Raw genomic sequence first — 15,458 nt, 5'->3', positions numbered from 1 at the left:
GCTTGTATACAATTTAAGTTTTGAGATTGATTTGAGATTGTATCTGTTCAAAATTTCTCCAAATACTAAACTCGTTGAAGCTCATTCACCTCATTAAAAAACACCAAAGATTAGTCCACCAGTTTAATATGCAATAAAATTGGTTTGTACTTTATGTTTTATTACATGAGATCTACCTATTGTACTGACTTTGTTTAAAAGACAAACTAACTCGACGCAGATAAGTTATTATTATACTTCCCAATTCTGTAACTGTAATACCAATCTAAACAGAAAAGGCAGAACGATAAGTTGTTGACAAACTGCTTTATACCATGGTGACAAAAATGGCAGAAGCAAATTGGCAAAAACACGTGGTTTGGTGTGTGCAGTTATACTACAATAGAATAGTTTGGAGTGTTTTTTTCAATACATTTGAGTGACATATTTTTTTAAGTTCAGCACGAAATGCTATTTTTCAAAGTACTTTGTATTTTTATAATAATAATAATAAAACAATTATTGCATTGCCGCGGAGCGATACTGGTGTATAAAGTACCGTAAAGGGCGACCGTACAAATAAGTTTGAAAACGGATTTAAGTAGCCTATAGCGTTGGATAATATTTTGCCTCATTTAGAATGAATTTGTTCAGAATGTTTGGGCAATGACAGCTTTAGGTTGTTGGATCATTATTAAAGTTTCATTGATAGAACCATGTGTATAACGTATTGTGTTTATATTTTGTAACATGATACTTTTCCCACCATTGGCCCCGAAAAACTTTCTTCATGCCTTACCATTATAATATTTGGAAATGCTACGAAAGTGGACTTCCGTAAGGCGAAACTTTCGCAAAACTCAAAAAACACCTTTAATTTTAGAAGAATTAACATTAAAACTACTGATGACTAATTACCAGACTTGTCCATGGGACATATTTTTCTGTCCCATTCCCATCCCATCCCATAGCAATTATGCCGGTCCCATCCCATCCCATGGGATTCCCATTGAAACGGAATTTAATAAAAATTGTTAAATTTAGGTTTAGCGTCTACTAAATAGGACTACATGTACGAAGAGACATGCAAAACAACCAAATTTACGGACTTTATATTCATAACTATCATACATGTGTCGATCAGCCCCTTCACGAAGTATATTCATTAGCTGAATATATTTTCATAACTAACAAGAGAGCTCAAATATATGGACACAAATACACAGATAATAGTTGGACTATTTCATTAATGTCCAAATCCTAAATAACTCATAAAAGACATCAAAGAGGATGCTGAGGATGTTTACAAACAAGCAAAATTTTTTTAAAAAAAATTAAAGTGCCTGAGCGTTTGGCTTAATTTCGAGTTTTGCGCTTCGTACAACTTTTTGGCAAATAGACTTTGTTGCAAAACTCAATAAGAAATTGGCGATCCGAAAGTATGTGTACCAATATGGAGGTGACTAATATTGTTCGCCTACTTTACATCAAGTTGTGCAAAGGGACTGAAACCTATGGGCAGGGGATATATTCACTTGGCCACCACAGACAGTCCCCGAACTCGTATAGAACTAAAATAAGGAAAATCGGAATAAGTTTTGGCCTAACTCTAACCTGGTACACACACTACGGGAATGCCAAGGAATTGGTGTTCAAGTCAACATTCATTGCGAGGACTCAAATGCTAATATTGAGTAATGCCCAATTATTGCATATAACTTATTACGCGTAGTGCAAAAAATATGTATATTGTGGCGGCTTATACTATTTTCGCCGTTTACTACGTTTTTATATTAAACCGCAACGCTATACATCGATGCCATTTTGTATGACCACCACATAAAGCGCTAAAGAGCAGATGACATTTTAAAGCCATCTCTATTTTACATAAAATTCAGTTCAACCACGACTAACCTAAAATATAAGATAACGAATAATATTAAAGATCTTTCTCATTATCGTCTATGGCATTGCTATTGGACGTTAATTATACAGAGACAATATTCAGAAGAAAGATCAATTTATTTCACTCGAGAATTACTACCAAAAACAAAACACAAATTTAGATTATTAGTTTACAAAATTTCATAATACAGCATTTTAAATACATTTTTTATACCGGGCGAAACAAATTTTCCTTTGCCCGCTCTAACCCGGACTGCAGAGTCGGTTTTGCGGTTATAAGAGAAACTCAAACTAGTCGGAAGATTGAGGATGGGAGGATGTTTATACTTTCGAATGTGGTAAATGCAGTTCAGAACTTTTCTATACACAAACTAGAACAAATCGAAAAAATTTATCCCACACTGGTTTGAATAAACAAACATTTCTTTACAGAGCAATAAACCCTAGTTATGTCTGTTTTTTCGCAGTCGGGAGCGGGGATCGTATGTTCCAGGTAATATTTAAAATAATAATGTTTAAGCCTTTACGGTAGAATAAACATATAAAGGTATTGAAAACGATATTTCTTATTTACAATAGAGCATGACCTAACAGTGAATGGAGAATGTGCATCTGAACAGAATAATAGTAAACAAATAAAATTTAATCGAAATACCCAGGCAGGTACTTACTGAACATTTCAAAAATTAAAAATCTTAAAAAACTCAAAAATTAACAATCTATTCATGACAATTTCATGCCTTCTGTACAGGAATATTCTGATTTTGTGCACAATGTGGTAGCATGTGTTTAAGCCGTCGTATCAACCTCTACACGAATAACAATGGTGTCCTTTTTCACGTAGGAGCTTCCATTTATATCATCCTGTGCAACAAACTTTGAGAATCCAGAAGCCATATTCATATCTGAAGTCGGTTTCTTGAACGAACTCGATGTTGGATCTGGTCGAAAAACATCCAGCAAATGTTGTTGATCTGGTCCCTGATCAAGAAGCATCAGCGTCACCTAGGAATGGAGGAAAAATAATATCGTATATTGTATCACATATTGCTATTCCGATATTTCTGCTGTTTTCTAAAGTTTATGTTATCATTTAAATAAATATTATACAAAATCCAGAATGTTCTATACAGAGCAATATCATATGATGATGACGATACAATACCACGAATGTCAAATATCTTAATGCATACATGATAAGTTAAAAGGGTTTCACAGAGTGCATAGGTTATTTCCATAAAAGATTACAAAATGGATTCATTATCTTTGATACATACCTTTTGGCGAAAAGGAAAAGATAGGAGTTCGTCGTGTTCTCCCTTCATCAGAATGAAGAATAACGAGATGTGAGTGTTTTTTCCTAAAAATATAAAGTCACAATTTTATAATACATTCACCATGTTGTCTTTTCACTAATTTTAGATGTTTTGAATTCAAAATCTGGCGACGTAAGTCTAAATTCAGAGGGAGTAACTTAATCACGTTCACATTTTTGATGTAAACTCGTAGTTGACATCTTTCAATACATTTCATGACTAGTAATTAAAGATTGAAGAATGAAATGAATCGAAAACACATGTATAGTACCGACCTTGACCATATGAGTATTATATATATGGACATTTAAGTTTTATTATGCAAACTAACTCACCCATTCCGTCTCCGTTTAAGTAGACCCTCAGACACATTTTATAACCGTGTGGTGATGTATAAAACGGTTGACTGTATATCGAAAGAGCTCGAATTCGTTTTGCATCATCTCGATGCCGCTCAAAATCACGAATCTTCCACACAAGCTTACCATCGTAATTGGTTGTTTCCAAAGCCTAAAGACATTATAACGTAATACGGGAATATGTCTGTGTATTCAAAATAGAAAATAAAATGACGAGTGTTTCAATAATGCCATTCGGTGTTGCATATCTAAAAATTCAGCGAATGCGCGGCAACATAGTTCGAACAAAAATAGAATATATATGTTTTAATTTTATTAAAATAAAACGAATTACATTATTTACCAAAAAATTTAATGTTTGCTTTCAAGGACATAATAACTTTTTGATTTTGACAAACCTGAAATCGCAAATCCATTTCTGCAAGGTTAACAGCATATGTTCCTAATTGCCGCTCTAATGCTTGAAACATTTCGTTCAAGTTGTCTAGAAAATGAAAATTAAATATTATAATTAAAAATGTGAAAAATAATGTAATCAATGTTTCAAAAATAATTTACATAAATTATTTCAAATATTAATTTTCATAGGCTATTATACTTTCACAAACGCAGTGATTCGAGCTAACATGCCTGATTCGGATCATTCATTAGTTCTACAGCATGCAACGAAATAAAAGTGTCTGTCTTCATTATAGATCTTTCAGTGTGATGCACTCATTTTGCATGACTTTTAAATCATTTCTTTATTGAATATTTAAAAAACCAATTGTACACTACCTGGCACGCTTGGATTTGCTACTTCACCGCCCTGTGCGACACGCGTACGCTCCTCCGACTGTCTCATCAGAGTGACCACAGCGGTTTTTATTGCATCCGTATCCGTTTTCATCGCTCTAACTTGCGCCCTTGTTGTTGCATTTTCATTCGCTTCCATAGAAACAATTCTCTTAAAAAATAGAATTCATGAAGTATGACCACGGGCTCTCAACAGCTTTTTGCTGACCCAAAGCCACAAACCAATAAAAAAGATTATGGCCCATGCAAGTGGCTTCCCATCAGTGCAACGTCTAATAGCCATATACGCTGGTTACGTTGCCCTTGCTGAATATGATTTATGTGTTTGAACCTGGTGTTCAACTCTTCAAATAGGGTAAAATGGATTGTATATACAGAATCGGAAATGCATCGTTTTTAACTTAAGTTTTTTTGCATCCCCTTTAACGCGAAACAAAAGCACCTTCAGACAATCTTTTTTAGTTATGCTTCATTGTTTGTGTGCCTTACCTGAAGATTTGTAATTATTGTATACACTTGGTTTCTTTGATTTGCTGTGATCGTCTGGTCATTATGAAGTTCTTGTACCCATCGTCGAAGTTGCACAAATTGATATTGTTCTTCATTCTGAAACGAAATTAAACATTTCTCATTAAAAGAAAACCATACAATAGCTTAAATACGATATAAAAAAACAACAATTGATTTACCTCAGAAAAACAGAACCTAAAAGACAGACGGGATCATGAAAAGAATTGATTCTTCACATGTACCATTTTAAATGGGTATTTAATTGTAATTTAATTCAAAAATAACACAGCCACGATAGAAAATGAAAAAAAAAAAATAGAAACGCCAACTATCAACTTTATTAATATCTTCATCATGATAATATTGTTCGGTTAAAATTGGAACCGTGATTTACAAACTATGAAAGATTAAATCCGAAGCAAACGATAAAAATCAGAATATAATTCATCTGTGTTGTGAATACACTCCTTAATAATTGTCTTTAACATCTGTCGCCGATGTGAACCCACAGTTTTGCCTGTAATATGAAAACCAAACTTCAAGGTCTCCTTGCGTGAAAAAAATTGCATGTGAATAAAATGCAACGTGCTTTAACTTATCTTACACAAATTGGGATGTCGGCCGCCGAAACGATCGCTGTATCGACAATACTCTTTATTCTCTTTATTCAGTTATTCGGTATTCCTTAAAAACATTCGTATAATTTCGATAAAAAAAAATTGTCCACAACTATCATAACGCCACTGACATCCGCGAGTTGTACTCTCAAAATTAATTTATACGGTTTTCATCGTTTTATGTCAAAACACGGGACTTAAGAAACAGTTTCTTATGAAATAGATTGATATTTTTGCGACACACTCAAAATTAGTTTGGGAACCACTGGCATATATAATTCGTTTATTTTCTATAACTCAGGGGTGGGCAAGGTTTTAAGATCTGGGGACAGAAATTGTGCCCATCTAGACTGGCAGGCCATGTATGTGTGATGATTTTATGAACAATATTTACAGGGTTACAAAAGCAAACGTGGCAAACAATAAGCCTGGTATCGAAACTAAAATTATTCGCAATTTCAATGTATTCCTTGATTTATTTTCAGCTAAAACAGCAAAATTTGGTTTTAGTTTTGTTGTGGCAGCATCAGGCGGGCCAGATTGAATTACCCAATGGGCCGGATTTGACGCGCGGGCCGTAATTTTATCATGTCAGTTCTGTACTCATGTTGTTTCGATACTGTCAAAACTTAATTTTGTTCTCGTTTAACTCGTTTGTGCAAGGCATCGGAATGCAAGTATTTTTCACTGGTCCTGTAACATTCACGAAAGTGAGATTACGTTTGTTTCTCTCCGTCAAATAATTAGCTCATTTATAAAACAATAAAGAATGGACAACGTGACATGGTTACCGCCGACTACAGGTTAAAGGTCAACGATTAGTAGATTCTCGAAATATGATGAGCAAGAAATTGAACAAACGACGTCTGGCCAAGGGAGGCGAGCTACATGCAACTCTGGAATTTATTCAACAGCGTTTCGCTACGAAAGACACACAATTTTAGGACGCATCATTTTTAGTTCCTCAAACGCCTTACGGCGACGAGAATTGCACTTTTGCCGCACTGTTTTCATTTTAACGTGACCCCTCCTTTTGAAAACCTGACTTCTCCAACGGTTCTAATCTACTGAAAATGTTAATTCTTTTGTTTGACCTATTGTATATGTGGCAAACTGATACTCCTCTGCAAGTGAAATCATTCAAATGAAGTTTGGGATGAAGTTTGGGAAGTTTTGAAGTTTGGGTATATCCGCCCATGTTCCTAACATGATCCATCTCAGTTATTTAGCCTACAATAAAAAATATTACTAACCTCGAAATTGCCGATTTCTGATGAATCCGATAAAGGTGGCATTGGGCCGGTGAGAGAAACATGGCTTGCATCTCGTTCTTCTGACTGAAAAGGGTTATACAGGGATGTAAAATGAAAAACAGCTGTGTACATAAAATGCCAAAAACGAAAAATGCTCGAAAAAGTTGAATTGAGAGACGGAGAGGGATTACTATTGAATTTTTTGAATGATTGGATGTTTTCCAATAGCTTTGACATTTTGTTTTTTCCCATAACATTGGCTAATTATCAAGATGTCAACGGTAGCGCAACTCTATAAAAGTATATCAGTTTTTATGGCACGGATGTAAACACTGGCTCGTTTTTATGTCAGTTTCAAAATTCAATCGTCGTGTTTTCGGAATTTAATCGAATATCTCTGGTCATTCATTATTTTTATGCTTTTTAGTTCTGTTGAGGTTACTAAAATCAGTACTGCAAAAGCTGAGATAGACAAAACTAAGATTTTCCATCTATTCATCTGAATGTGCGACGGATGAATAATTTAAAATTATGGTACACACACACTACGGGAGTACACATCTTCATTCTTGCTACAACATCCTTGCGTTATAAGCTTGGAGGTTCAATAGAGCCAGGAATGGTATTAAATTTTGCGTAACCCTAACTGATAGTATCATAATAATTTGAAAAAAAAATTTTTCCAAGAAAGACCAATTTTTCCACCGGAACCGGATTATTTATTCTTTCATTCAGGCTTACCTGAAATCGAAAATCCATTTCTGCCAGCCTAACCTCATACGTTACTAATTGCCTCTTTAATGCTTCAAACATTTCGTTCAAGTTTTCTAAAGATAATAATTCATTTTCATAATTTGAGCTTTCTCAAAAACAAATAATATGTATCGTTACATTTTCTCATGATTATGGATATTTTGAGTCTTGGTCATTTTTACGTATTTTCCGTATATATATATATGATTAGTTGCAAAAATGTAGTATACGCTCATTGCCACTTACTAACGGCACTACCGCTCTGGTACTTGAATGCAAGAAGTCACAAGTCTATTACTTTTATTTTCCAAATTTTCCATGCGTACTGATTGGGCACGATGTTTCACCAAAAAATTCTTTCTTTCATTTTGATAAGAGAGTATATTCATGCTCATAAATGGCTCCTCGCTAAGGTATTAATTTATTAAGTGTTTAATATTAGCTTAGTAGGTAACCAGTTGTTTGTTTCAGATGCATGGGCTTGATCGAAGCCTACCGTGTTTCCATCACACATTCCATATTCACATAAATTTTTGACAAACTTTGTGCTCTGAAACCAATTTTTATAGTAACCGTGGACAATGATTCGTCCCCATAAATTAGAGTATTGCTTTTCTGCATACACGATAAACTTCTAGTGTCTAAGGGATGTTGCCTTTTTCCGAACCTAGTGCTAATATGGCCTACGTACCGGTAACGATGAGCGACCTTCTTGTCTATACATGTGACCATCGCACTCTTGCTTACCTGGTAAATTTATATTCGCACTCCCACCTCCACCACGTCCAGAATGTCTGATTTCTTCTACTTGGCTCATTAAATTTTCCATCGTTGTCTTCACGCAAGCGAGATCTACTCCCATTACCTCAATAAGTGCCAGAGTTGTCGCATTTTTATCCGTAGTCTCTTTTTGTAAATTTTTGTTCGTGTCGGCTTGTACAGCAACTATTTTCTGTTCATAGAACAAGGTATATTTGTGAAAAAGAAAAATTGCAAAGTCCATCAAGAATCCGAGGTTTGAAATACGAAAAAGGTTTAATCTCACTCCACACTACAACCATTCAAAAACTGACATTTTAACCCTGCTAAGAATAATTTCTCTTTAACACCTGCTTGTCTATAGCCTTCCTTGGTTTAGATTACAATGTGTAACTTATATGAGACTAATGTCGGATGTGCTGGCGTCGAAGATGATATCCATCGGATTAATCAGCCTCCGCCACCTATGAACGTGGGTCAAACGAATTGGATATGAAGAACTACAATTGTATATCCTAAACCTATTAGCTCTTTTCGTATCAGGGGTTTTATTTTCATTATTTCTTCATCAAATATTTTCATTTTCCAAACCTTCACTACGAATGTGTCGAAGACGAAAACATACAAGTATGTTTTCATGTACTTTTGCTCGTTTTTCTTGTGTTTATGTAAGTCTAAATATATAAACATCAAATCATAATTTAAGTATTGCCTGTAAATTTGCAAGTCTTGTCTCCATAGCTTTAGCTTGGTTCTTTGATAGATTAAGGGTTTGTGCAAAGGACACCGTCTTTGCCTTTTCCAAAGCCTGGTTGTTCTGGAGTTCTTTCAGCCATCTTTGAACTTGCATGATTTGCGATTGCATTTGATTCTTAAAACAAAATAACAATAATACCATAGTCCATAGATAAAAAAAATGTTTTGTAAGAGCTGAAAGCCTATAGTTATGGTGGCTTATTCATAAAACAAGAAACTGATATTGAATTTTAGACTTATCCTGGGGGCAGGATGGAAACAAAACATCATCGATTTATTAAAAAAATTAAATGAAAGTCAATAAGATCAATAAATTTTGCAAAATCTGCAATTAAATTTTAGATTTATTCTGAAAAAAATAGCATAAAATCATAAAAATGGAATACACGACATGTTCTTAGTACCTATTCTTCCGTTTCTAACTCGGCTTTTACCATTCAACTGGCTAATACGTCCCTATTCCTAACCTTAGGAATATCGCAGGTATAGCGGACGAAGTGTACATATAGATCGTTTTTCAAAGTTTTTATAATTATTTTGTTATTATAAACAAATTACTAGGAAAACCGATTTCAAATATTCAGTAGTGGAGGATGAAATCCATTACTATAGAAGACTTTGACTAATATCATTTTCAAATTATTGAGTCCTATGAGGCTCGATATGCCAGCAAACGTTTGATATGACGCCACTATGTGGTATTGTTCCTAGATTGCTAGTTAATTTTCAACAGATCACGTGCCCAGCTAAAGTCACACTGATGATATCAATGTGAAATGAGACGGTGTTGGAGACATGGCCGCATAGGCAGATATAGTTAGTCATTCACGTTTTTGCTGCCTGGTCGTACACAAAATAAAATTGTTTTCGTTAAATTGTTTTCGTTATTTATAACAAAATAAAACAAGTATTTCTCACCTTGAAATGTTCCAATTCTGCAACGCCTACGAAACTGAAAGTACCCAATGAAGGTGGTGATGGCCCGGGCATAGAAGAAACACGGCTCGAGCCTGGTTCATCCGGCTAAAAGAGGTTAGTAAAGGTAATTAAGATAAAAATGAAAAAGAAGAATGAACAGGAATAAAAAAATAGAATGTGCAGAATGTAAAAAATAAATAAAACGCTATAAATAAAACGCTAACAAATTTAAGAAGTTACTTAAAATAAATGAAGCTCGAATTGTTCAACAGGAGGGAAGAAAATGTAAAAGAACTATATCACCATGTCGTATTGACCCTATATAGCCTGTTAATGCTCGAAAAGATGAAAAAGAAGTAAACAGGGCTAATGAAGAGGAGAGATAGATAAAGGGATTTTGTTTCCCAAAGGGTGTATCCCCAAAGTTTTGACTTTATTGTTCATTTCCTTATCATTTGTTAATAATCAATCAGTCTTTATGGTATAATTGTAAACACAGGTTCGTTTTTGTGGTCAGTTTTTATTCATCCGTATTTCCGAAAAGCCGTCGCATACCTCTGGCTATTTATTCATTTTATGCATTTAAGTTCAGGTGCGTTTACTAAAATCAGTTCAGGAAAATCCCGAGATAGACAAAACTAACATTATCTATTAATTCTTCTAAATGAGCGACGGATGAATAATTTTATTATTGTAAAAACATGTGAAGCAGATTATAATCGCCAACTCCCAAACACACATTCGAAATAAGTATCAGAAAATTTGCATCAGTAAACTTTCCCTGATGTCAAAGATTGGCAAACATCCTTTGCTTTGTATAAAAGAATAAAATAGGCTTACCATGGTATTGGTTGTATAATTTTTAAAGTTATTAAAGTAAGAAGTAATAATAAATATTCTGAAAACATGAAATGAAAAAGTGGAGAAGTTTGTGGAACTTCTCCGATTGCTAATTTCAATTCAACACATTGTCAAGCATTGAAACTTGAAAGAACGGGGATTTTTTTGTGAAGGGAAAGGCAGAATCAGTTATGCGTCTAGAATGGTGGCCCCCTCCAACTGATCTGTGGCCTCTTGGTTGGCCCAAGCTCATCGTTGTTCTAGCCGGTTAATTGAGGTTGCTGATTTACAATTCAAACCAGTTGCACATTATTACATTTGGTGCTATTTAGTCCCTTTTTATCCTATTTCTCACATTCTCGGAAATAAAAATCAATGATGCTTAACTGCGAGCTTTACATTTCAAAAGGGGGGTTCCGACTGGCAGCCTTTTTGCCCCTGGGTACGCACTTGAGCTAGGGATCCATAAAAGGTTAAATGGTTTAAGTGCATTTTATGCATAGTGATGGAGGAATGAAGATTTCAGAAATGGGGTAAAGGAGGAATTTAATGAAAAAAAGTTTAGGAAACAGTTTGCTTGAATTCATATCTAAACAAAATCACTTCTTATTAAATTGATGAATAAACTTTTTCAAAATAATATTCTAAATTCCTAATAAAATTTCACTTCAATAATTCAACCTTTCAACTCGCCATTATAAACGTCGGCTACTTTAAGCATTTGTAAGGTAATTTATAGTAAAAATTACGCATGGTGTCTCATTTTTTCCACGAAGCATTTATTTTTTGATTGCAACTTACCTGAAAACGTAAATCCATCTCTGCAAGCTTGACAACATATGTTCCTAATTGTCTTTTCAACGCTTCGAACGTATCATTCAAGTTGTCTAGAAATAGTAATTATTTATTATGATTCGAGCTTCCTCAGAGTTTAAAACTTATCCACAAAAACAAGTAATATGTATCGTTACATTTTCTCATGATTATGGATATTTTGAGTCTTGGTCATTTTTCCGTATTTTCCGTATATGTATGATTAGTTTCAAAAATGTAGTATACGCTCATTGCCACTTACTAAAGGGACAACCAATTTCAGATTTCCAGTACTTAAATATACAAGAAGTCACTAGTCTAATAATTTTATTTTTCAAATTTTTCCTGCGTTCAAATGGGGCACGATATTTCATAAAAAAAATATTCATGGGATTTATGTTCCTATACATAAATTATAAATTCATTACGTGTGTAGGAATAGTCAAACATATACTTGCTTCAGATGCATGGGCGAAGCGAACGCGTTTTCTACGCATTTCTCGTCCACCGATTGTTTTGTCAAATTTTGTGCTCTGACAACCAAGTCGTACATTAAGTAATCTAAGACCATGATTCGTTCCCATCAATTGGAGTATTGCCATTTTGCATACCCGGTGCACTTCTCGTTTGGTTGGATGTTGTTTTTCTCCAATCTTTCCAGAAAAGTGCTTTTATGCCGTACGGTACATGTAACGGTGAGAAGTTAGTGTCAATACATGCAAGCATCGCACTGTGACTCACCTGGCAAACTGATATTCGCACTTGCACCTCCACCTCCTTCAGAACGTTCATGTTCTTCTACTTGTCTCATTAAATTCTCTGCGGTTGTTTTCACGGCAGCGAGATCCACTCCCATAGCCTCAAAGAGTGTCTGTGTTGTTGCATTTTTATCTGTTGCTTCTTCTTGTAATTTTTTATTTGTGTCGGCTTGCGCTGCAACAATTTTCTGTTCATGGAGGAAGGCATAATTGTGAAAAATTAAAATCACATTATTAATCATGAATCAGAGGTTTGAAATGCGAGCAAGTTTTGTCTCGCTCGTAAATACTACCATCCAAAAACTGAACTTTCATCCCTGCTAAGAATAATTTATCTTTGCTAGGTGCTTGTCTATAACCCTCCTTGGTTTTAAATTTGAGTTTGACTTTTTAAAAGACAAAACTCGAATGTAATGGCGTCGAAGATGATACCCATCGGATTAATCAGCCCTTGCCCACGATAAACTTAAGTAAAACAAAATGAATATGAAGAACGAGACGTGTATTATCCTAAACCTAATAGATCTTTTCTCATCAGGGGTTTGAATTTTCATTATTTTTTTATTTAAGTTTTTTTATTTTAACCTTTAACTTTGATTACGAATGTGTCAAAGACGAAAACATACAAGTGTGTTTTAATGTACTTTGGTTGCTCGTTTTTCTTGTGTTTCTGTGAGTCTAAATTATATAAACATTAAATCATAATTTAAATATTACCTGTAAATTTGCAAGTCTTGACTCTATAGCTTTAGTTTGGTTCTTTGATAGATTAGGGGTTTGGGCAAAGGACACCGTGTTCGTCTTTTCCAAAGCCTGGTTGTTCTGTAGTTCTTTTAGCCATCTTTGAACTTGCATGATTTGGAATTGGATTTGATTCTTAAAATAAAATAACACGGGGTCAATGGTTATTCTATCATGAAAGCCGAAAGACCTATATGATGACTTAGTTATACAGCAAGAAACTGAGATTCGATTTTAGATTTATCCTGGGGTCAAAATAGGAAGAAACAGCATCGAATAATTGAAAAAAATTACACGGACATTCCTATGACGAATTTTGCTATCTCAGGTGTATTCGTCTGTTTTTCGAACAATCCTGGTAGTCGGCTGGACCTTTACCTATGTAAAGCTAATGAGATTAAATAATTATGAGAAAAAAAATGCGATTGGCGTTTAGATTCATTTTGGAAGAAAGAAAATAAGCACAAAAAAGCCTAAAAGCATAAAAATAGAATACACGATTCTCTACATGTTCTTAGTATTCAATATTTTATTTTTCAACCTGTCTATGTAGCAGCTAAATAGCCCTCTATCAAGAAGGTCATTTAGCGGAAGATTGGAGACTTTATATCTATTCATATTTCTACACGGTAGCCCAATAGCCTTTGGCGCATACGTCATTCAAATGACCATTAGCAATCGACACAGCCATTATTATTCTAAAATTGCTGTCTCCTATATAAAATTCGAATAGCCCTCTATGGAGGAGGTCATTCAAACGAAAACTAGGTTCAATATACATCCCCATTGCACTAGATATGTCACCAAACGTTTGTGCAAATCATGTGCCGTGCTAAATCCTTACTGATATCTAAGTTAACGGTGGTGGAGACATGGCCGCATAGGCAGATGTAGTTAGTCCACCATGTCAATATTTAAGATTTGCTCTCTGGTTGGACACAAAATATACATTTGAACTGTTTTCCTGAATTGTTTTTTTTTTGTTCATTAAAGAATAAAAAAAAAAGTATTTCTCACCTTGAAATGGTTCGATTCTGCATCACCGACGGAACTGAAAGTACCCGTTGAAGGTGGTGATAGCCCGAGCATAGGAGAAACCCGGTTCAGACCGGGTTCACCCGACTGAAAAAAATTAGTGAAGGTAAATAAGATGAACAATACCTATGAACGGGAATAAAAAAAAAAAACTCGCAGAATGTGAAAAAAAAAATAAACAAATCGCTATCGACAAATTTGCACAGTGAACAAAAAAAAATCGGCGAAGAATAGGTAACGGACATAAAAAAGATCAAAAAAATAAAAAAATTCAAGAAGTTACTTAAAAAAATGAAGCTCGAAATATTCAACAGGAGGGAGGAAATGTAGAAGAACTATAGCGCCATCATGTGGCGTTGTCCCTAGATAGCCTGTTAATGATCAAAAAATTGAAAAAGGAAGTAAATAGCATTAATGAAAAGAAAAGATGGATAAATGGATTTTGTTTCCCAAAGGGTTATTTCAAAAGTTTTGAATTTATTGTTCATTTCCTTAACATTTGCTAATAATCAATCAGTCTTTATGGTATGGTTGTAAACACAGGCTCGTTTTTGTGGTCAGTTTTTACTCACCCGTATTTCCGAAAAGCCGTCGCATACCTCTGACTATTTAGTCATTTTATGCATTTAAGTTCAGCTGCGTTTACTAAAATCAGTTTCGGAAAAACCGAGATAGACAAAATTAACATTATCTATTAATTCTTCTAAATGGGCGACGGATGAATAATTTGATTATTTTGAAACATGTGAAGCAGATTATAATCGCCCACTCGCAAACACACATTCGAAATAAGTATCAGAAAATTTGCATCAGTAAACTTTCCCTGATGTCGAAGATTGTGAAACATCCTTTGCTCTGTATAAAATAATAAAATATGCTTACCATAATATGGGTTCTGTATATTTTTCAAAATTATTAAAGTAATAATAAATAGTCTAATCTGAAAACGAGAAATGAAAAAGGAAGAAGTTTGTGGAACGTCTCTGTTTGCTGATTTCAATTCAACACCTTTTCAAGCATTGAAACTTGAAAGAACGGGAATTTTCTTGTAAAGGGAAAGGCAGAATCAGGTATACGTCTAGAATGGTAGCCCCCTCGAAATGTATGTGGCCCCGCTGTTCTAGCCGGTTAATTAGGATGGCTGATTCATAATTCAACCCAGTAATGTAATTGACTTACCATAGCCCTTATGTTCATTAATAGAATATATCGGGTACTAGCTTGAGGTCTCGCGCTGTCTTTCAATTCAATAGCAGTAGCAAAATCTTTTATGTAGTGAAACATCTCGTAAAGATTTGATGCATAGCAATCTACATTTTCTCAATATCTTATGCACATTCGTCTCATCCCC

The 15,458-nt window shown here is 34.5% G+C and overlaps 1 protein-coding gene and 2 long non-coding RNA genes across 3 annotated transcripts in view; all 3 read right to left on the bottom strand.

Moving 5' to 3' along the window:
* Positions 1-15,458, bottom strand: part of LOC120334922 (uncharacterized) — a 105,826-nt gene that overhangs the window by 8,463 nt on the left and 81,905 nt on the right. The gene's annotated exons all lie outside the window — the stretch shown is intronic.
* The window catches only part of LOC120334917 (uncharacterized), an 82,664-nt gene that overhangs the window by 17,318 nt on the left and 49,888 nt on the right, over positions 1-15,458 (bottom strand). The window lies entirely within an intron of this gene.
* LOC120334915 (uncharacterized) lies at positions 1,983-15,055 on the bottom strand. Its single transcript, XM_078113222.1, has 16 exons — positions 14,990-15,055; positions 14,090-14,194; positions 13,049-13,207; positions 12,315-12,519; positions 11,562-11,647; positions 9,921-10,025; positions 8,959-9,117; positions 8,235-8,439; positions 7,476-7,561; positions 6,735-6,818; positions 4,844-4,960; positions 4,337-4,505; positions 3,958-4,043; positions 3,536-3,710; positions 3,162-3,244; positions 1,983-2,889 (listed from the first exon to the last, which is right to left on the bottom strand). Exons 1-16 carry the CDS (start codon positions 14,990-14,992, stop codon positions 2,674-2,676), a joined length of 2,043 nt encoding a protein of 680 aa, XP_077969348.1. The 5' UTR covers positions 14,993-15,055; the 3' UTR covers positions 1,983-2,673.

Source organism: Styela clava, chromosome 1 (genome assembly GCF_964204865.1).
Source record: "Styela clava chromosome 1, kaStyClav1.hap1.2, whole genome shotgun sequence".
In the NCBI taxonomy this organism is placed as follows: domain Eukaryota; kingdom Metazoa; phylum Chordata; class Ascidiacea; order Stolidobranchia; family Styelidae; genus Styela; species Styela clava.
Note: the sequence above shows the minus strand (reverse complement) of the source record. Positions and strands in the feature narration are given on the sequence as shown.